The following is a 27153-nucleotide window of genomic DNA, read 5'->3' on the forward strand; positions in this document are numbered from 1 at the left end:
CTTGAGGGAGGGAGAGCAACCCTTTAAAAGCTAAGTCTCCCAACCCTCTGCCCTGCAAGTAAAAGCCCCAGCCTGATCAACAGAACAAGGCACTCTTTTTGCTTCATAGAGACAGGACCAAGACAAGGCTTCAGAGGGCTCAGGCCCACCCAACAGCCCCCAAGCAACGGGGACACCCCCTCCTCTGGCTCTGGGACGATCAGTTAATTTCCCCTAAAAATTGTCATCCTGGGAATTCCATCTCTACTTCAGAAGAGCCAGCACCAGTGTTTCAGAAATCCTTTTATTTATAAATCATGTAAAACAATTACAAATTAAAACAGTGAAAAAAACTTTTGAAAGTTGTTAAAAACCTGTTAATGATAGAACAGTGTGCCGCCTTCTCATTGCCATGAAATTAGAAAAGAGCATTCTAGAGTTTGAAGCACTGAGAGTGAACAGGAATACTATAAAAATGGGTGCTGAGGGGCGAGACATGGCAGGACTATAACAGTGACAGAATCTAGAGAAACCTGGAGAGGAAGTCTCACAAGAAGGGAAAGGTACAAAGCCCCTTCCATGCCCCAGGGAAACCCAGTCAGTCACCCTGGAGCCTCCATGACAGGCCAGATAAGCTTGGGGCACAGCCTCACTCCTGAGGACACTCAGCTAAGAGCTTGGGACCAGGCAGCAACCTGTCAGGAGCCAACTGAGTGTCTCAAGGGCAGTACTTGGCCCCTGTCCCTGCCTGTAGATCAGCCTATCTTGCCATCTCAAGCATGCCTTAGATTTGCAGATGTCGCATGGCTGTGGATCCTAGAAAGCCCCTCCCGTGTGTCCTGCTATTTTAGCACAACTTCAGGCTCTGTGAGATGCAGGGAAGGAGGTGGGAGAGAATGCAATATCACAAGGCACAGATGGGTGGCAAGACACTACAGAGAAAATGACTGAAGCCACAGGGATCTGTTCACTCCCTTCTCAATAGTAAAAGTAAATATTGTGACGACATCACAGTGGATGAACTGATGCACTCAATACAAACTTTCTGTCTAACTCCAGAAAGACTAAAGGGTTTTCAGAAATGACATGCACTTTTTTTTCCCCATAGAATGAAAAAACTGAAGAAACTATTTTGGACCCACTGGACCAACTCATGGCTGGAAAGGCAGCAGAGTGGGTGGGAGGCTGGGTTCTCCGAGCTGCCATCAGGATCCCTGCAAGCCAAGTATATGTGTGGAGTGACTGACTGCCAGCTCCCCCGCACCAGGCCTGGCTACAGACCCTTAGTCCTGGGAGAAGGGGAACAGAGGCACCAGAGTCAAGGCGCTTACCTACATGCAAAGAGGAGAAAAGACAGCTTTTTCACACAGGGTGGCTTTATTTCCACATTCAACCTGCTGAGAGAACCTGCCACACCTGCACCACGGAGTCCACGGCCATGGCACCTCTGAGCTCGGTGGGGCACAGGCAGTATGCTGTCCCCCTGCCAGTCACCAGGACGCACCCAACACTGGCCCACATAGAAAACAGTGAGTCCTTGAACTAAAACCCAGCTCAGCAGCAGGTGGAACCCCTGGAACACCACCGCAGGAGGAGAGGAGACGACAGGAGCACCGCTGGGAGTCTTGCTCGGCAACCACTGGTGGTTGACAAATCCAGATGAGAAAAACCAAAGCAGTGCCTCGAAACCTCCCCACTGTGCACACCAGGGGTTTAAAGGCACAAAAAAGTGTCAGGATGGAAGAATCCCAGGTGCGTTCACAGCCCAGAGTGAGAGAGAGCACAGGTACAGATTCAGAGTTGTGCAGGCTTTCTGCAAAAGGGTGGCCTCCGCTTCAGGGCACGATGTGGTGATGCTGCAACAAAGGGACAGGTGAACCACAGGAGGTGCCGCTGCCCTCCCCGCCGAGCAGGCCCCTTGGTAGTTCCCAGCGCAAACACCATCCTTTGAGTCCATGACCCACTGCACGTAGCCACAAAGCACCCAAGCACAAAGGAACTGTGTGGCTTAGTACTCCTGCCCCTAGACAGCCATGAAGTGAGGACAAGAGACAGTCACTAAGCAGTTCTGTCTCAGAACTGACAGTGATTGACATAGAGAGTCACAGCTGCTGTGCCCAACTCTTCTTCCTATGGGCCCCTGAGGCTGTCCACTAGCAAAGCCCTCCAGAGATGATCACGTTGGACTTCTGTCTCTTCCCATCAACCTCATTCATAATCCAAGGTGTCTCATGACCTCTTCTGCTAACTGACCAGGTGTTCTGTCAGGTTCCTAGAGTAGCTCTGAACTTGCTCTTCACATTCCACACACACAGTCTTGGCTGACCCTGAGGCCCACTCCACCCACCTTCAACACCACATTTTCTAACATGGGGCAACAAAACAGCAAAGACAGTCTTACCACACAGTGCTCAGGTCACTCCTGGTTCCCAAGAGGAATCACCTCCTCAGTGACAAAGAACTCAATGGTCTCCTCCTCCCAGTCATCCACGTTGCTGTCCAGCTCGTCAGTGTCCACCCCTGAGAGGACAAAGTGTGCTGACCCTTGGATCATAGATGCTCACTGGCAGCTGCGGAAGCTACAGCCACAGCCTGGCATAGGAGAGAGGCACTGCACTAAGGAGTCGCACCACCCATGGGCTGGGAAGCCCTCTCCACTGCTGGACACCCTCAGAACCTTTGTTACCTCCTCTCACTTCTAGACGTTCATTTTTCTGCTTCATGTAGAGTTCTTGGGCCGTTTTTCGGTATTTCCGGAAATCTTCCATCATGGTTCTCCTCCTCTCCACCAATTCCTAAGTACAGGTAAGTGGAAAGTCACAGAATTAACAGAACTCATCTTCATGTGCTTTTGCTTAACTTAAGTGAAAGCTTTCTGCCACAAGCAGCCTGCATCCTACTGAGCGATGTACCCACCACTCCATTTACAGAGAACTCTTCCCGCAAGGAAAACGTCAGTTCTCAGTGTTCTTCCTGTCCCTCTCCCTGACCCTATATTTGAAAAACCAGCCAGCAACAGGGTCAAGGTGGACACCAAACCCAATGCTGTTGGCCTACCCCCTTGCCTTGCCCCAGAAAAGGTCAATGGTCCGGGGGAGGAGCAGCGCCCCCATCTGTCCCATGGAGACCAGTAGCACACCCTCCCCTACACCCACACTGGTTCTCCAGTGCCATGGCAGCTTTGGCATTCCCCTCAGTTTTCAGAGTGAGGCTTACCTTTGATGCTTTCGACTGGCTCAAACGGTCCTTCTGTTCAAAGATCTTGGAGTATTTTTTCAGATCCTTTTTAATTTGCTGAAACAAAAACAAGTCACTCAGGGTTTAACATTTAAAGCAAGAACCACAAACGCAGCCTTCAAATTTGCCAACATGAAACAACGCTCAGTGATTTTAGAGACAGTCACCTGGGGCAACGAGGAACACCATGGTTTCCCTTTCACTTCATCCTGAGTGACTTTTTCCTGGGATTTCTATTCTCTTTAGTGTTGGTCTACTACCACTGACCTACTTAACAATTACGTAAATCCCAGATGTGTTTCTCCTAATCCCACACAGATTGTTAACAGCTCCTAGCATTTCTGTTTACCCCTCCCAGTTAATGCGGAATTTCCTTAAACAACCCGAAAATTTATGTTGACAATCCTGAAACTATTCTTTTCCATTTAGTCCCCACTGTTCTTGAATCTTCTGGCCTGTCCAGAAATATCCTGTTTCTACCCTCCACCACCACCTCCACAATCGTGGGGAAAAAAAAGGGCCACACTGCTTCCACTGAAGCTCAAGAGACCCCACACCTTTATCTGTTCCTGGCTGAGAAGTGTGGGGGGCCGTGGTCTCCACAGCAGCTGGCAGAAGCGATCTTTATTATTCTTCTGCAGAAGGCGTCCTTGGAATGTCCACAGCCAGTAAGCGTTGTCCACCTACAACACAGTGTGTGCTGTGAGTCACTGCTCCAGCAGGGAGACAAAAGACCCTCGAACCTTCACTGCACATAATAGCAACCCTGACAGCTGCACAATGACATTCTGGGTATCTGAGATCCAATAGGGAAAAAAACAAGGGCCCCTCAGCAAGGGCAAACAGGACAGTGAACAAAGGAGAGACAGATGAACTGCAGAACACAGCTTACAGAGTACTTAGGAAAGCATAAGCATGTTTATTCCTACTGCAATAAGGAACTTGCCCCAGAATGCAAGTCACCTACCACCAGCCACATTGTTTTTTCATCCCTTAATGCAGGATGCAGTGCCTTAGCTCATATGTTGGTATGACTCCTCACTGCCTCATTACTCTTTAGCTAAGTGTGTTATCTAGAACAGTGGCCAGCAGTTTATAAGGATCTTAAGTAGGTGTGAAGGTAGGCCTTATTATGGGGACAGCTGAACAGGTCTGGACATGGGCCTTGATCAGGCACCCTAATCTGAACACAGAGACTGTGACTCAAGACACTGTTCCCAGAGAGATCTGGAAAGTTGGTGTTCCTACCAGTTTGTTGCCTCACTAAACAGAATCACCCCATTTGATCACAAAGGTTGCATCTGCAACGATCAGGTCAGATGTTCATACACCAACAAGAGACTCATTAAATACAAAGAGAAGTTCTTGGAAGACCTGGCACAATGAACTTGAGGTGGGGAGATGTACTTGTACTCTTGCAGACTGGCCCTGCAGGCAGAAACGCTCCCTTGAAAAGTCCTCAGGTTATGAATCTTTTGTGAGACTCCAGAGGAAACTGCTCAGCTGGGATGTACCTCCATACTACTCTCCCCCAAAAGGCGTGTGAGTAACACAATCTCACCCTTCTCCAGAATCCCAGGCCTAGGATATGACTCTCCCCAGATGTTGCTCCTGTGCCAGGCTCCACCTTTTCAACAATCCCTGAATCCTCCTTTCACTGACACCAACCTTAGCTCTTTTGTCAAAGACAGAACAGAAGGGACTGGGGTTGTGGCTCAGTGGTAGAGTGCTTGCCTCACACATCTGAGGCCCTGGGTTCGATCCTCAGCACCACATATAAATAAACAAAAAATAAAGGTATTGTGTTCATATACAACTACAAAGAACATAAAAAAAAAAAAAAGTTGAAAATAAGAATGCCCATGTTCTCTGATGGGATGGGAAAGGTACAACGCTCTTTTCTTAAGATCCCCAAACAGTCAGTTTGGTTCTCCTGCTGAGGCTTCACAGCCCCTACCTTATGGCTCCACCAGGACACAGAAGTGACCACACAGCGCCCAGTTGGATCCCACTCGACGTCAGAGGCCATGTAGTGCTCTGCAATGTTCATGACAGTACAGTCGGAAGTGTCGACAAATGCTAAGGCACCATTCATACTGCAGAGACAACACACAGCAGTCAGGCTCCACATATTCATTCCCACTTTCCTGCTCTGAGGGGCATGAGGGCCAGGGCAATATGCAGAGACCAGAAGCCAACTGACCACTGCTGGTTGTGGGGCACTATGCTACTGTTTCTGAAAAAAAGTGCACCAAGGCTAACCACGCCTCCCAAAGTGGAGTAACAACTCCTCTTTGCAATAGCAAGGGAATTAAGCAACAAACTGATGTTGTTTTAACTGAGGTGTAAAATGCTAAATATCTTTACTATTTCTAAATATTCAACTGGTATGGTAGGGAAGTGAGGGAAAAGAGACATTGAAAAGTTCTCATAGCTAAAAGATAATCTCACAGCTATTTAATTAAATGGCAGTCATGCTAGAAGATGTGGGACTTCACATGAGAGTAACTGGATTGCTGGGAAGGTCCCTTGCTCAATCACAGAAGGATGTTCATATCCATCCATGAAATCTGCCTGATCTCACCCAAGTTTGGGACAGTGACACAATTCAACGATAGCATTTCACCTCTTAAGCAAGAGACAAGGGACATAGAGCCTGCTACAACCCACAGACCTGGGTCAGGGTGCCGATACAAAAACAGGACTGCTGGACCCACCTCCTCAGACCAGCCAGCACAACGAACTGCCCCTGAGGGCTCCAGAAGATCGTGTTTGCCTGCTGTTTGTCGAACACTTCTGAAAGGAAAGGAGGTGCCTCTGAGGAGCCTATGCATGGTTCTACAGCCCAGACACATCGTTACTGCTCTAAGCTAGGTCTGATAAAAACGGACTCATACAGAATTCACACACATATCATACCATTTGGTCATCTCTGAAAAACAATTTTAGAAAATCCATCATTTAGGTGCATCTAAGATGCGATATATACTTTAAAAAAAAAAAAGAAAGAAAGAAAGAGCACAAGAGTTCTTTTTAGGTGTAGAACATTATACATAGAACATTACATACATATATAAAAATTACATATATATGTAAAAAAAATTTTTTAATTTCAGAAAGCAATTCGTCAAAAAATTGCCCTTATTGTAAATGTTCATCATTCCGGCTCATGGTACCCATCAGGTGATCAGAGACACGACAGGCCTTGGGTCAGAAGGACCCCGAAGGCCAAGTGACATGCACATGTATGCAATCAAGTGACCCCCCCTCCCCGAAACACCCAGCTATAAAAGGACAAAATATAACTTCACTCAGACCAATGAAAGAAGATGGGGTCTGAGAAACCCCAAGTTATTAAAAAAAAAGCCAGGGTCACAGAAGCTTAGGCTCTGTGGTCATGAAGTTCCCTCCCATGAGGAATCTCAGCCTCACTAATAAATGCACATCACCTGAACCATGGCTGCCTTATTTACATCAAACTCAGGCCTGCTCAGAAGTCTGCTCAGAAGTCTGCCCAGGTCAGTCCACCACTCACTCTTGGCAAAAACCAAATCCTATCGCCTTCGCTCATCTGTCAAGGAAAGGGGGCCCAAGATGGGCCAGGCCACTTACTGATGAGCTCAATCTTCCCATTGCTCTTCACATGGTAGAAAGAGACAGATATCCGTGGAGCTTCTCCATGTAACACAGCAAACTTGCTTCCATTAGGTTCCCAGGCAAAGGCTATGATGGTTTCTATAATCAATAAAAAAGTTAGCATCCTTTGTGATCACTTACGAGAACATTCTAATCAGTTAAGATGTTCACTATTCAACCAGATAAAAGCCCCCAAAGTTCTTAAAATTTACTAAAAGGCCCACAGAACAAGTGACAGCAAGAAAAGGCAACTATTACAGAAGCTGAAAGCAACAGACTTAGCTTAACCCAGTGGTGCATGACTGGAGCCCAGCACTCTAAGGCTGAGGCAGAAAGGTCACTTGAGCTCAGGAGTTCCAGGCCACCCTGGGCAACACAAGACTTCATCATAAGCGACACAAGAAGCTGATCTAATTTGCATGAGATGCTTTAGGTAAAACTCATCCTCCATCCCAGAAGCTCTTGCTTTCCTAAGAGTCACACCCACAGTGGGTCTGGCCAATGTCTGGTGGGCCTGAGGGCACCCCCTTCCTATACTCAATGCTAGACCTGCAGCAGAATCTTTTTTTTTTTTTTTTGTAGCTGTAGATGGACACAATATCTTTATTTATTTTTATGTGGTGAGATTCAAACCCAGTGCCTCATGCATGCAAGGTAAGTGATCTACCACTGAACTACAACGCCAGTCCCCTGCAGCAGAATCTTATGACTTTTCTGCCCTGACAAAATGGCCACATTTCACCATTTTCTCATTTCTGTATTTTCTCCTTTTCTCCATGGAAGAACAACAACAACAACAAAACAGAACACAAAGTAATTTCCCAGATAAAGGCAAAAACAGCACTGTTCGTGACAGTAAGGAACCCTGTTGCAAGCCAGGTTTTCTCATTAACAGTGAAACATGGATAATTATTCACTGGGAACATACACAGTGGGAATTCATGTTAGATTCCTTATTTTGACTATTGCTGCTCGCAACCTCAGAGACCACAGTATACACACAAAGATACACATGAGTCAAATGTCTAATCTTTTTTTTTTTTAATATTTTTTAGTTGTATATGAACACGATATCTTTATTTATTTATTTTTATGTGGTGCTGAGGATTGAACCCAGGGCCTTGCTCGTGCAAGGCAAGCGCTTTACCACTGAGCTACAACTCCAGCCCTCAAACATCTAATCTTAAGCAAGGGAAATAAAGTTAGCTTTGTGAATATCACAAGTTCAAGACCAGCCTCAGAAATTTAGTGAGACCCTGTTTCAAAATTAAAAATAGGGCTGGGGATAAGCTCAATTGGTAGAGTGCTTGCCTCGCATACACAAGGCCCTGGGTTTAATCCCCAGCACCACCACATAAAAAAAAGTAAAAATAAAAACAGGAGACTGGAGGTATAACTCCAGGGTAAAGTGACCCTTTTTACACCAAAAAGTAAAAAGGAAACTCATTCAAGAAATTAGATACATATATATTCTTTAAGGTTACAAAAAACAAAAACAAAAAAGGCTTGCCTCTTTTATTTTCTGAGACACCACTTGTGATGCGTCTTAAATGTGGAATGAAAACCCATTCTTCACACGTTCTCTTCTAAGTATGAAAACAACTACACCTCCTGGCTCCTGTGCTACAGATCACAGAGGTGTGGGGGGAAAAAGTGGGGCAACTTTAACCAGCATTTATAAAACCTAAAGGCTGTTTTTTGTTGAAAAGGACAAAAGCCACTCCAATTCCACGTGCTCAGGTCTAGAGATTGCTGTTCACAGAGCAAGTACACCCTTTACAATTGCTTAGGGGGTCAGCAGCTGAATGCTGCAGAAGTCAAGAGCAAAACAGTACAGGAGGCCCATCCCACCACAAGACAATAAAATGAAGCTTACCCTTCATCTCAACCACATCCACTGGTACCTGTTTCTCTCTCATTCGGAAGATTTCAAAATTTGTGACAACACCCTGATTTAAAAAAAAAAAGGGGGGGGGGGGTGACATTCTGGAAATTGAAAGCAGGAGAAAAAGACTTAAAGAATTTAATAAAATAATAAATTCTTACAACTAGTAAACCACTCCCAAACAACTGATGGGATTAAAATTCTCCCATGAAGAAGTGTGCCTAATGCTTATGAGTATAAATTGGCACAAATGCAGCAGAGAACAGTGGAGACCTGTGCTGACTCTAACTACCCTGAGGGTATACTCACTGTGGCTTGTTTAAATAAGTTCCCAAGTGCTCTTTAAGGTCCATTAACAGAAACCAAATTACATTGATACAATCTGCACCGTGATCTTTAAGCAGCAGTATGTCCAAAAGCAGGGCACTACACTACTCACCACAGCCAACATCCAAAAATGTACATGAATGAAGTATTATTCAGTCATAAACAAGAATGGATGCTTACACATTCTCATCCATGCCAAAATGGATGAACTGTGAAAATGTGAAATAAAAGATGTGACACAGAAGACCAGACTGTGGAAAGTATCCAAAATAGGAAAATCCATAGAGCCAGAAGGTAGATTACCAGATGTCCTGAGTGAGGAGGGATATGGAGAGTAACTGCTAATGGGTACAGAGTTTCTCTTCTGAGTGAAGAAAATGGTCTAGAATTAACAGTGGTGGCTATATGACCTTGTAAATATACTAAAAGCCACTGAACTGGCTTACCACTAAAAGGTGAGTTTTATCATTAAAAAATTTTATCATTTTCTTAAGGTGTTAACTGCACCTTAAGAAAAAAAATATTAATGACTTTGATGGTGACCTTCTGCTACTTCAAGGCTCAGAGATGAGGAGCACACCCTGAACTTGGCCTTCATACCCAACCATGTCTGTCATCCATGGATTTATTCAAGCTTTTGTTGATCCTCTTTTATACTTTCAGACAGTACACCCTCTCAGGCAAAGAAGTTCCAGATGTGTACTAAATATTTCCTCATTCTAACTAACTTACAACTACGCCCCCCCCCCCCCCCCCCCCGCTTTACCATCATATGGGTAAGAATGAATAAAAAAGCTACATTCAACTTTCCTGTAACCCAGATGGTTTTACTAAATTTGTTTCTTGTATATTAAAGAGATTATTTTTTCCTAATTCAAATCTCCTATACAACCTTCTCCAAGACATTATCATTACTGACATTTTGTGAACTCTTTTCTAATTCCATTATTATCCTTCCTAGAAATCTGATATTCTCCTGAATTACACTGAGTTACTCAGGCATGCCTAGCCTATGTTATTATATGAGGATAAGATTCTATGTCTCAATAAAGGAGAACTACCTTGAATATTGATTACATGATTCATGAAAACAAATGTTGCCCCCAAAACAATAAAATAAGCAATACAATGTTTTAAATTTAAAATAGTTATTCAACTACTAATAAAATTAAAAGGGGGAAATTAACGGAAAGGGAAGGTGAATAATTCCACTAAAAGGAAAATTCAGGTAATTTTTTGATAAGGCAAATAATGAAATGATACAAATAAAAAATCTGGGTATGGAACTATGTAAAGAAAATGTTTTCTGTACTTAAAAAGAAAATGCATTCTTTTCTACTACCAATGTGAATGTTAAGCAACTGAGTATATTATCTATTAAAAAATAAAACAGGCTTAAAAGAATAAAGCCTCGCTGGGCACAGTGGCACATGCCAGTAATGTCAGCAACTTGAGAGGCTGAGGACAGGTGAATCATGAGTTCAAAGCCAGTCTCAGCAATTTAGCAAGGCCCTAAGTAATTTAATGAGACCGTCTCAAAATACAATTTTAAAAGGGTTGACAAGAGAGGTGGCGCGGTGGTTAAAGTACCCCTGGGTTCAATCCCTGATACAAAAAAACTAAAACCTCCATCTCCTGAGAGTTTCCATGTCAAAGATAATAAATACAGACCAGAAAGTTATTTCATGGAGAAAAGAAGTTATATTTCTCAGGTAGACTTACTTACTAAACTATGTCAGCTAACTACTTTCAGTATCAAGTGGGGCTGAAAATAATCCCAAAATCTAAACAATTAAAAATTCCGCTAACATCCTCCAAAAAAAAAAAAAAAAAGACCAACTAGTTTACAACCAAGTACAAGGAACAACCTATTCCCTCTGATGTCCACTTACCTGGGTTCCTTTTGGAGTTCTATCTACTTTAACACACAAATAATCTCCATTTTTTTGCCAATGCAGCTTGCAGTCCACAACATTAAACAAATTCCTAACTCGGATCTCTTGTCTGGTAGGAAGCTGCATCAGGGTTACCCTGGCTGGAATGTCTTTGTCTTCAGGGACCCAAAAGGCTATTATGTTACCACCAGGAGACCAAGAAAAGTCTCTACAGGACAAAGAAAATAAAATGTTATACAAAAACTAAATTATTATAGAACTGAAAAAGGAAAGAACAGAACTCACTCTGTAAAAGCTACACTAGCATACGGACCAGCTAACACTAAACTGATACCTAGTTCACCACACACAGCACGTTCCAGACTGTTGCAGGTACTCTGTGTGAAGTCTAGCTGTCCTTATAACCCCGAGGCTTTGTTACACTCATTTTGACTCTAAGAAAAACAGATGTTACTAATCCTGCTCACTGTCACATAGCAGCTTGACTCCCACACTCTTAGCCACCAAGTACTGCTGCTACAAGGCAAGTAAAATTAATTTTTACTTAATGGATCTAGCTACATGAAATTTAAAGGTTAATTAAGGTGCAAAAAGGGAAAGCACCCAAGTCAAAACTTGAAGAATTGGCATAAATCCCTCTACCCTACAAATTTCCCCATAAAGTGGCTATTTTAACAATCTGTGAGTTCCTCTATATTGAAGAACATCTTTTTATATGCAAAATCCTGTTTTATATTTATTGGGAGCCAGGTCCTGATTTCATTATTAATTATAAGCCCAAATTATATCAAAGAATGGAAACACAAAAGGAGTAAGATACATCAACATCCTTGGACTAGGGGTAGTTTACAGTGGCAAGAGCATTCAGATAAATAAAAACATGAATGCTTGTCCATGACAATGAGAACACACTGTGGTTCACTGGTGCCTACCACTCCCACTTCCCTGATCACTAGAACAATAGGGAAGATCTTTCATCCAATGCTCATCCTTAAGAAGCTGAAGCCTCTGTACCTGAAGAGTCTCCAGTTCAAAAACAGGTACAGCCCAAGACTATTTGGTCATGAGGCTGGGGCCCTAGTGAGTTAGCTTAGTACCCTTTCACAATGCGAGGTTAGGGAGTAGACATTCACCTTTGAGGAAGCCCTCACCGACACCAAATCTGTAGGTCTCTTATCTCAGACTCCAGAACTGAGAAAAATACAGTTCTGTTGAAGTCACCTAGTCTATGATGTTTTATTAGAGCAGCCAGAGCACATTCATACCAATCTAACAGAAATTTTTACTTACTTTATTCCAGAAATCTTCAAACTCTTCTTGTCCAAAAGACCCATTGACTGCCAAAAACAAAAACAAAAAACCAATGAGGATTACAGTTGGGTTAGATGATGCCAATGTCTCAATAATACATGTAATTATTTAAAAAAGGAACGAGTACCCACTGAGTCTACCTGGGGAACAGTATAAGCACCAAGGGTAATAGGCAAAGAGGGCAAAACCACCTCCCACCTACCTAAAAGCAAAACACACACTTCCAAAGCCACTGCCTAAAGCACACAATTCAAGGCAGAAAACATTCAAGAGCTCCATCCAGAACAAGAGAAACTGGGAGAGTACAGCACCTGCACCCAGTGTGTCGAGCCCCGCCTTCCCTTCACTACACCAGATTAAGGAAAAGCATTATATCCTTGAGCAAGAGTACTGACAACTATAAGCAACAGACACCCTAGTCTGTCTTTGAGATCCTTAAAATCACTCACAGGAGTTTCATAGATGCTAAGGGTATCAAGCGTCATTCTTGCAAAGAATTTACCATCATGGCTCCACCTAAGAAGAAAAAAGAAGTGCCAGGCTACCTTAATGAAAAAACAAACAGCTACACACAGTTTACTGGTCTGGTCTACTCACTTAAAAATAGGCCAATGGGCTGAGCTTTCACAGTGAAATCCTCTTTTTTTGTGCCCAGTAAGGATGTCCCAGATAATTATGGCCTGAGGGTCATCCTGAGTGTCCATCAGCGGGCTAAAAGTCACCAGGTATCTGAAAGAGAAGGAGACAAAATGAAGTTGTGACTTGGTGTACAATGAGTGTGATTCCCCTTGGTGGGGGCTGAAGGCTGAGCTCCAGCACAGACAGCTATAGGAAGTCACAGGCATAGAACACCCAAAACAAGCAGTCAAGACTTGAGGGATCAGCACTGTTCCCACACACCATGCTCCCCTAGAATGCTCTCTGATCCCTCAAAAAGCATTCTCAAAGGAGGGAGAGAAGCCAGCCTGCGCAGGTGAGGCATTCATCCACTCTCAGTACCATGGTGGTGCAAGAGTCCCCAAGAATGGGGTCTCCACCAAGATCAGCACAGGGCAGACTACATACACCCCAAATGAGAGTCTGCGTGAGTAGGTTGGCCCAGAGGAAGGAGCAGTGTGCGATTCTCACAGCAGCTTTACCACTGTTAATTAATTAAGACTAACCAGGTAAGCAGAACAGATGGACACAGGATCCAAAAATCAAATATACCTACAAAGGAAATCAAGTATACCTCCAAAGGGAAACATCAACTATTTACCTAACACCTGGTCCCTGTTCACACATAGTGCAGATTTCCTAACCAGACTGCCCCCTCTTCACAATGTGCAGGAGAAAAGCAGAAGCAAGCAGACTGAGAAAGGCAGGGCAAACAGTTTCTTCAGGGCTTTCAATGACTGCATCTTTTCCTGGTGTGGCTCTGACACCAGATTAATCAGCCAAATTAAAAATGACAGCTTAAGGGTTGCGGTTGTAGCTCAGTGGTAGAGTGCTTGCCACACAAGAATGATGCACTGGGTTCGATCCTCAGCACCACATAAAAATAAATAAAATTAAGATACTGTGTCCATCTACAACTAAAAAAAAATTTTAAATAAATAAAAATTTTAAAGATTACAGCTTGAGTCACCTTTACCACCAGGTATGAAATTCCCTATTTGGACCTTTCAGACTGTCCTTAAACTATAGCAATTGATGAAGCCCTTAACTAAAAATAGACTTTTCCCACTGCAATTTATATAATCAAAGAATCCAACCATCCAAGCATTTCACCAATAATGAATGAGAAATCCCAGACTCTGTTCAAGCTGATCTAGACAAATGTGTAAACAAATTAATTATAACTTAATGTGGCAAGTTACAGGAATACAGGTGGAACTAGCTGCCTGAAGGAACTGAGAAAGGCTTCACAGTAGATAAAGCCTGGTATGCCTGTAATGTCTCAGGCTAAGGGTCTCTATCAGTTTTAACATACTGCTGCTAAAATGAGAAACATCAATTACTTTGTACCAGACATAAATAAAATGGTTAGGAATTAATTGGGTGCTCCAAATTCACTACATAAAAACTATTATATCAATTTTAAGAAATATCCACCAGAATTTAGCTTACAAAAACCATAAGACTGAATAAGTTAAATGATGCCTCAAGTAATCAGACTGATCCAGAACATAAAGAGTTTTTAGGATATCTGATTCTGTCTTAACAAGTCAATATGAAAATCAAAAGACAGGGAAAGATGTCTTCAGAGACACAACTACCATACACAACATTTACACCTTAACCAGGCCCAGGTACAGAGTTTCCAACTATGTCTAAAGCCTCATACCAAACCACATATACTTGTTTATCTTTTCTATGCACACATATCTATGATAAGTTTAATTTATAAATAAGACAGTAACAAGAAAATAAAATAAAACTGTAATAATGTGAAACTACATTTAAGGGGAAACTACATAATGTTAAACTACACACACTGCTATGTTCCCAAAAAGCTCAAGTAAAAAAAGTTTTACACACACACAGAGAGAAAATGACAAAGCAATAATAACAGAACGCTAACTGAAGAATTTCAGTAGAAAAAGTTCATGGAAGTTCTTTGTATTCTTCCCACAATTTTCCTTTTAAGTTTGAAATTACCACAAGATAAAAAGGTTTTAAAAATTATCTCTAGAGCAGAGTGCGGTGGCACACAGTACTGTAATCCCAGCAGCTTGGGAGGCTGAGACAGGAGAATCTCAAGTTCAAAGCCAGCCTCAGCAACGGCAAGGCACTAAGCAACTCAGTGAGACCCTGACTCTAAATAAAATACAAAATAAGGCTAGGGATAGGGATGGGGCTCAATGGTTGAGCGCCCCTGAGTTCAATCCCTGGTAAACCCCAGCCCCCTGCAAAAAAATTATCCCCAGAGATTGGCATGGTGGTTCATGCCTTTAATCCCAGCAACTCAGAAGGCTCAGGCAAGAGGATTACAAGTTCAAGGCTAGCCACACAACTTAGCAAGCAACTTAGTGAGATCCTATAAAAATAAAAAGGAATAGGGATGTGGGGCTCAGTGGTTAAGCACCACTGGGTTAAATTCAAGGTACAAAGAAAAATTAACCATAGAAAGCTGCTAACAAGGCTACCAGCTTACCTTTCACAAGGTGAGAAGTCAATGAGCTGAACCCCTGGGTGACTGAATCTCTGGATTTGCTTGAATTTCTCTCCACCCCAAAGAGCAATGCCTCTCTGATGAAAGGTTGCCAGGTAGGTGCCCTTTGGAGACCAACGCACATATGTCTCTGTCCATCTCTGTGGAAAAAGGTAGGGTCAGTGAATCTACCATATACTTCTCAGGACTCATTTCAAAGCTGGAAGAAGAATAAAAGAAGCTGTTCTCAAAAGAGTTATCTCAAAGGAAAAAAAAAAAAAAAAAACCTGCTCTTCTGTTAATTTTTCTTTTCTCTTTTTTTTTTGGTACTGGGAATTGAACTCAGGGGCGCTCAACAACTGAGCCACATCCCTAACCCTTTTTTTCATTTTTTTTTCTTAAAGAGAGAGAGAGAATTTTAATATTTATTAGTTATCAGCAGACACAACATCTTTTTGTTTGTATGTGTGGTGCTGAGGATCGAACCCGGGCCGCACGCATACCAGGCGAGCGCGCTACCGCTTGAGCCACATCCCCAGCCCCCATTTTTTTTTTTTTTTAAAGAAAGTGTCTCCCTAGGTTGCTGAGGGTGGCTTTGAATTTGTGATCATCCCGCTTCAGCCTCTTGAGCCTCCTGAGATTACAGATGTACTCCATTGCACCTAGTTCTTTTGTTACTTTCTAATGAAAACAAAGTTCTACTTTGTTAAGGAACTGCAAAAGAAATAACTGTGGACCCATGGGCTGCAAATACACACCGCTCTTTCTTCAATCGAGACAGGGTCCTTCACATCATTCCAGAATATTGAAGTCCGGTCTCCACTCTCAAAAATCACACTGTATTGATCTCTACATTCTGCCTCTTCCAGCCAGTAACGTAAGTTTCCCTTTAAAAAAAAAAAAGGAGGGATTTAATAACAGTGCGTTACTTTTTTTTTAATGTTTTATTAGTTATTGATGGACCTTTATTTATTTATTTGTTTATATGCAGTGCTGAGAATTGGGCCACAACCCCAACCCCTGGTGCATTACTTTTAATCAAAGAAAAAATATCATTCATAACTCTAACTCCTAGAGAGAGAACAAACTCTGTGAACATCTTTAAACTGCCAAGGAATAACTAACTTCAAATCAAAATATCCAGCATTCCTTTTAACTATTTAGATATGGGTTTTATACAACTTACCAGGTCTTTGAAAGGCTGTTTCTCTGGAATATCCCATTCATCACTGATCGTCATATACCTGGAGAACAGACACTGCTGAGCAGCACACACTGACGACTGGGTAGGGTTAGAGAACACAGTGCAAGCCGAGGCAGTGCTGCACCCCTCCCAGCCCACCCCAGAGGTAGGGAAGGAATTAAGTGTCTGCTAGCGTTAGGACTGGTTAGGGGAGCTGCTGGACAAGAGCATGGGGCTGAGACTCATGACTGTCATTTTGTTTGACCAACAAGACATCTATGGTCTGAAAGGCAGTAGCACCCACTAAGGAAGGGTGACCACTCACACACTCGCACATATCAATGTCCATGTTCCCCAGTCAAGTCTAAACTTACTTGTCAAAATCGGTGAAGAGGTTAACCCGGAATGTGTGCTGCTTATCGAGCTTATAACCATCAGCATTTTTTACAGCATCCACAGCATGGGCAGGAGACGCATATTCCAGGAAGATATACCTGAAGTGTGAAAGAGAGCAATTCCAGCTTGTGCATTCTTTTATAGTCATACACTGTGGCACAAGCAACTAGGAAGACTAAAGCAGGAAGATCACAAGTTTGAAGGCAGCAACTTAGCAAGGCCCTCAGTAACTTAGCAAGACCCTGTTTCTAATGAAAAAATAAAAAGAGCTGGGGATGTAGCTCAGTGGTAAAGCATCCCTGGATTCAATTCCCAGTTTAAAAAAAAAAATACTAGGCAGTCAAACAAGAACCAAGTAACAACTGACAGGCCAAGTAGTTTCCCAAAGAAGAATGAAAATCCTAACTAGAGGATTCAAAGTTTCTACTTTAGGGATTATAAGCTATAGACAAGATAACAAGAATATAGGAAACATTTGGTGATGTCAAGATGTGTACAGCTATGTCAAAACTTACCAAATCTTATACTTTAAAATGACGTAGGTTTACCAGATATAAATTATCTCAGTAAAGCTGTTAAAAAAGTCTACTATTAGGCTGGGGCTGTAGCTCAGTGGCAGAGCACTTGCCTAGCATGCGTGAGGCACTGGGTTTGATCCTCAGCACCACACACACAAAAAATAAAGGGATTCTGTCCATCTACAACTACAATTTTTTTTTTTAAGTCTACTATTATGTATGAAATGCAAAGTTACAAAGGACCTCAGAGGATGTTCATTTTAAGAAAACTTATAGCACAGCAACTCCTGGTCAAAAAAGTCATCCTTCAACCTACTTCCCGAAATGTAAAACGTCAGCAGCACCACCTCTACTTGATACTTTTTCCAGAAACAAACTATCCTAGGTAGTTTTAAAAACTTCAAAACTTTACTTAAAAACCACTGTATCATCCTCTCATTCCCATGAGATGACTGTGCTCTCAAAAGCTGGCATTTACATGAAAGACTAACGGAGAAGCTCTGACAAGACTGGGAGGCAGTAAACAAACTCCCCAAAACTGTTGGCAGGAGACACTGGACTATACACAGCATATCACCCAGTGCACCATGGACAGGCACTCTGCACAGCTCAACAATCTTGACTCCTGGGTATAACAGAGAGGCACACACTTGCACAGATTACAGGTAGGGGACTTTTATAATGGTAAAACATTGTGTTAAAAAAACAGGAAAAGTCATAATAGAAAACAGTATCTAAAATTTGCCAATATGGAGGACTAGGTCAGTTGCACAGGGTTAACCTAATGTGCTTTAAGGCTTGGGTTCTAGCCCCATCACCATAAAAAACAACATAAAAGAATCAGAATATAACTTATCAACATGAAAGATCTAATTCTGAACAGAAAAAGCAATTGCACTACCGTTATTTTAAAAAAATATACCACTCTTTTTGGTAACACTAATAAATGCTAATTAAGCAGTGATGCAACAATTTCACCTAGATTGCAAGAAGCACCCCATTTCAGAGATGTTAAATGTGGAATAAGAGGCTGGGGTTGTAGCTCAGTGGCAGAGCACTTGCCTGGCACATGAGGCAATGGGTTCCATCCTCAGCACCACATAAAAATAAATGAAGGTATTGTGTCCATCTAAAACTCTAAAAGAAATTAAAATGTAGGATAAAAGGGTATCAGCATAAAACTCCACATGTAAAATTTTCTTGACACTCTGCCAGCATCCAGATCAGCCAAACCCTTACCCTTGTTACTACCTTGGGGGACAGTTTCAAGCTCATCAGAGTCTGACTCTTCCCAAGTCAGCAGCCAACACAACAGTCACCTTGTTCATTCTACCTCCATGATGACCCCAGGACCAAAATCCAGCTTCTGAGAGTTTCCAACTGGGGGTGGCCTAAATAAATGAATGCCCACTATTGCGGCATGCATTCACAGTGAGTTCCCACAACAGGTTATAATCATGTAGACACCAAAATACACACATGGCACTTCAATGATAGGAGTGCAGACTTACCCTTTTGTTTTTCCATCCTCTTCAGGATAATAATCATTTGTGATTTTCCCAAACTTGGAAAAGATCTTGTGGATGACATTTTTGAGCTTCTCAAGTCGGTCAGGCCCCACCTGAGGAACATTGTCCACTACAATCACCGAATCGATTCCATCTGCTTCCTGGGGACGATCTTTGAGTACATCGCCAAGTAATTCTGTGTGAGTAAAAGAATTGTCAAATGACTTTCTGAAACCAAAAAATACATTAGCTTACTAAAAAGACTGCCAAGTTTGGGGAGGGGGATCAATGATCTAATTTAAATGCTTTTACCATGACACAAGAAATCATGACCCAATTCACTTCAAGATTTAAACATGAGCCAGTCCCAGTGGCTCTTGTCTATAATGCCAGCAGCTCAGAAGGCTGAGACAGGAGGATGGAGAGTTTAAAGCCAGCCTCAGCAAAAAGCGAGGCACTAAGCAACTCTTGAGACCCTGTCTCTAAATAAAATGCAAAATAGGGCTAGGGATGTGGCTCAGTGGTCGAGCACCCCTGTGTTCAATCTCTGGTACCAAAAAAACAAAAACAAAAAACTTAAACATGGAAGAATCAAGAAAACTGTACATACTGCCTTTGATGTAACTATAAACAGTCAAGATCTATCCACTGATTCTGGCAATAATGGAAGAGCTGAAAGTAATTTAAAAAATTTTTAATAATGCAAAATGCAAACAAGGCAGAAAACTTGAAGACCAAATACTAGATCTTCCAAAGATCCCTAGATTTCAAAAGGTTTCTAGCAATAACTGGGCAAAATTCCATGACAGTGTCAACAACGCAGGACACGAAAGTAGGTTTTTCATGTTAGAGTTTAGAAAATATGCAAATATTGAGGTGCTAGAAATATTCACAATACTTTTGTTTTAGTGAATACAAATTACTAGAAAATTTAGGGAGGAAGAAATATCTTTTTAGTGAATAAGAGAATAATTAAAAAGAGAAATAAATGTGTGGAGAACACCCACTTTCCTCCCACCCTCCAGTTCCAGACCAGCGCCTACTATCCTGTGCAGGTGAGCAATCCAGCCTTAGACCAGGGAATCCAACAAAGAGACAAGCCAGGGACTGTTTCGGTAAGCCTATCTTGCCTCTCCAGTCAGAGCCCACCACCAGGCACTATCTGCTAGAGCTGCTCATAGAATCCAAAAAACACTTTATGTTGCATGACTGATTTAAGTCACTGGCCACTAGTAATGGACTCAACCTTCAGCCCTTCTCCCTACAATTACATAGTTTGTTCCTCTAGCAACCAGCACCCTCACCTCAAAATTACTCAGGAATCTCCAGCCAGTAGTCACCTAATAGCATACAAAAAATATATTGGCAATCCCAAGGTTATTAAGAGTTGTATGCCAGGAACCAAGGGCAGAGAGTAAAAGTAAATGCTACTTCCTATTATTTCACTATCTCAATAGGCTCTTGGAAGACAGTACTAAGGCAGACAGGCATTTAAACCCCAAAACTTCAGTTCTCAAACTTCTGATGAAGAACTGATTCATTTCCATAAAACGGCCAGCTAGAATAAAAGAAATGGAAGAGAAAAATGAGTGTAAAAAGTATTAGGGCCAAAAAACAAAGAGAGAAATAAACAGGTCCCAGAAAGCAGCCTGGAGCCCACATACCGGTGGGTGACACAATGACCCTGGGGCACTGCCAACTGTTATTTCGTGTGATTCTTGTCTCTGGTCCTGAGCCCTTTGGACCATAAAGCTCCAGCATCAATAAAAATACCTGACCTCCAGCTGGAGATGGGCACAAGGGAAGTAAAACTGAGTATCAGATGGAATAAAGTAAATCCCATATTTTTTAAATTTATTTTTTGTGATCCTAGGGATTGAACCGAAGGCAAGGGCTCTACCACTGAGCTATATCCCCAGCCCAAATTCTATATTTTTAATATGCATTCTATATAAACACTAAACCCAGGTAGAGTGTCTAGAAAGCAGTAAATTACTATGAGCTAGAAAATAAAGATACCTTTCAAAGCTGCCATCAAAGCATACTCATCACATGAAACCACATCAGCAAATACAGTCAAAATGAGATTACCAGGTAATTTTAAACATCATTGAAGAATGGCTTCTTATACATATTTCCAGTTGTTTGAACACTATACCCTAATTCATTATTATATCTCAACATGCTAGTTAGGTGCAGTAGTGCACACCTATAATCCCAGCAGCTCAGGAGGTTGAGGTTCAAAAAGCAGCCTCAGCAAAAGTGAGGCACTAAGCAACTCAATGAGACCCTGTCTCTAAATTTAAAAAAATATAAAATAGGGCTGGGGATGTGGCGTAGTGGTTGAATGCCCCTGAGTTCAATTCCTGGTAACCCCCACAGAAAAAGAATTTCAACATGCTAAACATGACAGATGTCATAAAATATTCCATTCCATTCTCAAAAGCTAAAGGTGAATTCTCTCAGCTTCTGTATATGTTTTAAATTTTCCACAAAAAAAGTTAAAAGTAATTGATGGGGGGTGTGAAGCTCAGTGAGAGCACACACAGGACCCAGGTTCAATTCCCAGTATCCTCCCGCCAACCCCTGGCCCAAAAATAACCACCACCTGAATTTCAAAAATGAAGACTAGCCAAAAAGGAAAAAAGCTGAAAAGAGGCAGCTCAGGGAAACAGCAATCTCAGAAATCTTCACTGTAGAAACTGTAGTGGAACCAAGCACAATCGTGGTTTCAAAACAGAATTAAAAAGACCACTGAGAATAAATATAAAAATGGCAATAATTTTTAAAATATTTTTCAGTTGTCAAATGTATCTTTTATCATTCATCTATTTATTTATTTAAATGCAGTGCTGAGGATTGAATCAAGGGCCTCACATATGTCAGGCAAGCACTCTACCAACTGAGCCACAGCTCCAGCCCTAAAATGGCAATAATTAAAAAAAAAAAAAAAAAAAGACACTGTAGTAAAATCTCTGGGTTATTTTTAAAGCAATGCTCACCATACAATTAGGAGTCCTGTTGAGCCGGATCTGAACTTACAAGGCTTATAATAAAAACCTCAGCTTTTACAAACTATGCCTCCTTCCCACAAGCTCAAAGCATCTACCTAGTCTATAAGAATCTGCCCTTATTTAAGAAGGGAATAAATGCAGTAACTACACAATGGGAGACCTATCTTGATCACTGTGGGTTACTCCTGGCTCTTGGATTCCCCATCTGGCTCCAGAAAAAAAGAAACAATTTTCAAATAAATAGCAAATATACAGGTAAATAATATTTCATAAACCAAAGAAGATGACATTAGAAGAGATTTTATTCACATTTTTGTATGGCAGCTCAAATTTTAGCCAGAACGGAAGATGAAAATTAAAGAATGAGCCAGGTGTGATGGCACATGCCTATAATCCCAGTGGCTTGGGAGCATCCCAAGTTCAAAGCCAGCTTGGCAAATGACTTAGTGAGACCCTGTCTCTATAGCGTGAAAAAGGGCTGGCGATATGACTCAGTGGTTGAGCACTCCTGGGTTCAATCCTCAACACCAAAACATAAATAAAAAAATAATTAATTTTTTAAAAAGATTAAAATGTGACTGTGGAATAGTGATGCAGCTGAGGCACAGGCCTATCATTCCAGCTATCCAGGAGGCAGAAGCAGGAGGATCCCAAATTCAAGGGCAGTCTGGGCAACTTAGGAGACCCTGTCTCAAAAAAAAAAAAAAAGAACAGGGCAAGGCAGACTCTGCACTACTAAAAACAGTCCGTTTTTTAAAGGGAGACGCTTCTATGGTCTTACCTTCCCAGTCTACGGCCTTAAGAGTGGGGGAGGGAGGTGGCTCAGTGGTACAGCACCAACACCACACACACACACACACACACACACACACACATTTTTTTTTTTTTTAAAGAACACATACATTAAAAAATACATGGCTCCTCAGGACCAAGCAGCCTCCCTTCCCTATGGACCACATTGCAACATCAGGATCGTACAGGCTCCCTGAAACCCACTAGGACTTTACCCAGCCTGGCTGACCTTATGATGTTAGCGCGCGCGCGCGCGCACACACACACACGCACACGCACACGCACACACGCACACCCCTCCAGTCTGTGAGTGGTGGTCTTAAAGAATGATTTTTTAAAAACTCAACTGCAAAATAAATAACCAAGGGTTCAAAATGAGCGTATAAACAAAAGTCAGATTAAAAAACAAAACAGGGCTAGGATTGTGGCTCAACAGCCGAGCATTTGCCTTGCACATGTGAGGCACTGGGTTCAATCCTCAGCACGACATAAAAATAAACAAAATAAAGATATTGTTGCCATGTATAACTAAGAAAAATTAGAAAACAAAACTGGCGTGTTAGAGGCTGGGGTTGTAGCTTAGAGGTGGAGCTCCCACGCTTGATGGCAACGGGTTTGATCCTCAATACCACATAATAAATAAATAAGAATATAGGGGTGGGGAGGATTGGTGTGTTAAAAAAAAATCACCGGTCTGGACAAAGAGTCCGGTTATAATCCTAGTAACCTAGTTTACCCGAAAGGACACACTTCCTCAGGGAAAAGCGGCAGACTAGATGTTCACAGTCTTTATATCATAGTACGTGGTGTTTACTCTACTCCTCACGCTAAATTATTTTTATATCAAAAAACTGTAAAACAATGATGACAGTAACTGGGAGCCGCTTAAAAATGTTTAAATGCCATTAAATCTGAAAAAGTAATGGTCTGCTCTGTAGACTTAAAAAAAAGATGAGAACTTGGCAGGTTCTGCCAGGCACTGTTCTATTAAGAAATTAGTAGAACAACACTGCACCAAGTTCTGCACCACCTGTCCCTTCATTTCGGCCAGCTCAGATCTGGTTGGTCAGCTCCGGGGTCCTGGGCCCGGAAATGGTGCATTCTGCTAGGCTCTGCCCCCCAGCTGGTACTACTCATACACACCGGGCTCCTAAGAGCTCTCCGACCCCCGTCTGGAAACAAGAGAGCAGGGTCCGGACACCCGCTGCACGCAGCGACAGCAGCTGCAGCGGGCACCCCTCCCGGCCTGGCTGAATTTCGCGCACACCCTCACCGGATTTGTGCCCAGGCAGGGGAACCAGCCAGAAGGTTCCGCCAGGCTCACGCGCCTCACCTTCCTCGCTCACGTCGTCCACGAAGTCCTCGGGGTCGCTGAAGGAGGGCTCATCCGCCTCGCCGTTCTCCACCACGCGCGGCTCGGCCTCAGCCGCGCTGCCCTCGGGTCCGCCAGCCTCCTCTGCCGACGCATGAGCCGGGCCATCCGCAGGCGGGTCGCTGACCTGCTCCGCCAAGGCAGAGCCCTGCGCGGGGGCGGGAAGCTCGGCCTGCGGCGCGGGCTCCTGGGAGGGCGGCGGAGACGCGGCCGGGCCGGGGACCACCTCCTCCGCCTGGGCCTTCAGCTCGGGCTCTGGCCCGGCCGCCGCCTCCTCCTCGGCGTCCTCGACCCACGCCGCCTCAGGCGCGCCGGGCCCCGCCGGCTCTTCCTCCTCCGCTTGAACCCGGTCTTTGTCTAGAACTCAAATCACTTCATGTCCCCACTGAAGTCCCATTTCCACCGTGAAGGGGGCACCTTCATTAAACTGTAATGCAAAGTGTAAAAAACAAAACAAAACAAAGCAAAAAAAAAAAAAACACCTATAAAGAGGAAAAAATAAAGTAAAAGATGTAAACGCAGCCACCAAGTGACTGGGTGGGCGACCCTAGCAGGTGCAGACGGCGGTGGGCGGCGGGTGGGTCAGTGCGCGTGCGCGCGCCTCGGTCCTGAGCGAGCATGCGCAGTGCCCCGCCTTGTGCGCCTGTGCGAAGTACCGGTGGATTTGCTTGTGGAGTCCAGGGAGGTGAGAGGCGCTGGCGTCGTCTGAGGGTTGCTGCTCTTTGGCCGTCGCTGTCCCGCTATGAGTTGGTCTTCCCCGCGTTCTTCAAGCTGTTCCTGCGAGCGTTGTCCTGGACGGCGACGAGGAGCAGGGAGGCGAGCCGTCACCTGAGGCTCTGACGAGAGGTACTGACGCGGTCACCGCGATGGCCTTTTAGTCTCTTGCCTGGTCCTCGCGACGGCGGAGCAGGTAGGTGCGGTTGCTGTCCCCGCTTTACAGACGTCAGACCGAGGCCGGGAGACGGGAGGCCGTGTCGGGGTCACATCCACGGCCCAGAGGTCAGCGCTGCCGGGCAGGAGCCCGGGCTGCCGCGCGGAGGACGGGTGGAGCGGGGCGTCATTACAGACCCCAAATCGCGGCCTCCAACTTTCTGGAGCTGTTATGAGGAGACGCCTCAGAAAGCACTGAAAGTCCGAATTTCAAATCAAAAGAGAGCTTTATTTACCTGGCCAGGGACTGTCACCCACCGTGGCGATTTAAGCTCTGTGGGAGGACAGCAGCTTCCTGGTTCATCCAAAAAGAATATAAGCACAAAATCCACAACTCAGTGACTCGCTTATCATCATGTAAGCTAGCCGGTCATAGAAATTAAAACATTAGTAAGTGGGACCTGTGGGCTCCAGGCAGGACTGGAATTTTCCAGTCAGCAAGCCAGCGATAAACAGAAGCAAAACAAGCATTAGCTTTGCAGTTCAGTTGATCACAGTCCTGGGTTCAAGCAGGTGCTGGACAGTTGCTTCCTGAATTTGGGCGGGTGTTGTGGGGGCTGAGAATCTACTTCAAAGTCATATAGACCCACAAGTGTACTCAGACCCAGGATGTAGCTCACCATGACTACCACTGCATTCTGATTAGGGTACAATTTGTGGGATACAAAGTACAGAAAAACAATTTTTATAAGAAAACAGCTTTTGTAACAGTTTTTTATAGAAAGCAGCAAAATGGAGTCTTAGGCCTGTCTATGACAGTTCTTGCTTCATAATTGTCTTATCTCACTTATCAAACTCTTATATCTATAAACTATATTTTTAACTAATATGTAATCTAATTTACACTCTTATTGATTGTATTTATCAGTTCACACCACAACAGAGCCAGGTGCACTTGCATGGTTCCCACTTTGCGCGGGAGAGCAGAGCTCCTGCCCTGCAAGACAAAAGTGGGAAATAATGCCCTTCGTTTTCCTTCTTGAGCTGGGGGTGGCAGAATTTCTCGAGAAGCAGAATGGCTCTGCATATGTGTGTTGTTCCGGAGTGTGGAACCAGTGGGGAGTGCCATTGGTGCATGAAGTCCACTTGCAAAGGGTGTGGGCAAGGAATAATATCATGGTTCTGAAAACGTAGATTCTGAAGGGGAAAGGGATTTCAAAACAAGAAATGTGGTCTGCTTTCCAGGAACTTTGTAGTTTTTAGGGCCAGGTTTTTCAGAGATCATTTCCCTATTATTTGGTGTAGACATGGAGACCTGAATAGCACAAAACTGATGAAAAACACAAGCACTCAACTACTGTGCTAAATTCCAGTCCCCGGGTTCCGCTTCTTATCTGGGCTTGAATCTTTAATAGGGCAGTCTTGCCTTCTGCTAAAATACCTGTAGAGATGGGTCAGACTTCTTATTACTTTGTGTTGTTCAGTGCTGTCTTTCATTGTTCTGCAGTGAGTTACAAAATCATAGTTATAAGACCACAGGACTCCTCCTTTTGAGTTTTATCAGTGCTCACTGTGAACATGTTTGCATCTGTGTTCAGTGCCTTCCCTCTTGGTTCAGATTCAATGTGTGTTGATCTTGTTAATCCACAGATGTATAAATTTTCTGTTTAATAATCTAGCAAACATGTAGTTTATTGGTTTACCAGTTGCATATTTCTGAGTCATATCAAGCAGTTTTCCAGCAGCTGACATTATATTTGCATCCTTGTGGCTAGAAATGGATTTAAATAGACTATAATAGACATAAAATAAGAACAATGATATAAACTTAGAAAGTGAAAAAGAAAGAAAGCCATACTCTTTCATTGACTTAGTGTATCTTTTTTTTTTCAAGGAAGCAGTTTATTAAAGATAATGTTCATCTGGTTTGTAGTGCATGCCTGTGATGCCAACCAACTACTTGTCTGGGGTTGGAGGATATCTAGTGCTGAGAACCATCTTCCCATGCAGATATCAGCAATGGCTAAGCCTCCAGCAGATCCCCACATTCCCAGTTCCCTTTGGGGGCCCAGTGGTAACAGGGATCTAAGGCACATG

The 27153-nt window shown here is 43.2% G+C and overlaps 1 protein-coding gene and 1 long non-coding RNA gene across 2 annotated transcripts in view; one reads left to right on the forward strand and one right to left on the reverse strand.

Moving 5' to 3' along the window:
* Positions 1-269: 269 nt before the first annotated feature.
* On the reverse strand, positions 270-24806 carry LOC139702899 (eukaryotic translation initiation factor 3 subunit B-like). Its single transcript, XM_071605452.1, has 20 exons — positions 24713-24806; positions 24148-24543; positions 19012-19204; positions 16961-17080; positions 16590-16647; positions 16162-16290; positions 15407-15564; positions 12868-12999; positions 12720-12786; positions 12250-12296; positions 10957-11167; positions 8729-8801; positions 6829-6951; positions 5934-6012; positions 5174-5312; positions 3774-3899; positions 3196-3273; positions 2666-2774; positions 2381-2499; positions 270-1835 (listed from the first exon to the last, which is right to left on the reverse strand). The coding sequence occupies exons 1-19, from the start codon at positions 24804-24806 to the stop codon at positions 2396-2398; spliced, it is 2436 nt and encodes an 811-aa protein (XP_071461553.1). The 3' UTR covers positions 270-1835; positions 2381-2395.
* Positions 24807-24813: 7 nt separating this feature from the next.
* Positions 24814-27153, forward strand: part of LOC139702849 (uncharacterized) — a 29004-nt gene continuing 26664 nt past the window's right edge. Inside the window, exon 1 of the long non-coding RNA XR_011705417.1 lies at positions 24814-25096. This is a non-coding gene — a long non-coding RNA (uncharacterized lncRNA). The remainder of the gene's footprint in view (positions 25097-27153) is intronic.

Source organism: Marmota flaviventris, chromosome 19, assembly GCF_047511675.1.
Source record: "Marmota flaviventris isolate mMarFla1 chromosome 19, mMarFla1.hap1, whole genome shotgun sequence".
Lineage (NCBI taxonomy): Eukaryota > Metazoa > Chordata > Mammalia > Rodentia > Sciuridae > Marmota > Marmota flaviventris.

Bases quoted from the DNA above. Each gene is read 5' to 3' on its own strand.
- LOC139702899 (XM_071605452.1), bottom strand. From the start codon at position 24,806: ATGCTCGCTCAGGACCGAGGCGCGCGCACGCGCACTGACCCACCCGCC. The intron at 8,802-10,956 runs GTAAGTGGACAT...TTTTTAAATCAG, and splicing joins GAACTCCAAAAGGAACCCAG to GGTGTTGTCACAAATTTTGA. The intron at 6,952-8,728 runs GTAAGCTTCATT...TATTGATTATAG, and splicing joins GGATGTGGTTGAGATGAAGG to AAACCATCATAGCCTTTGCC.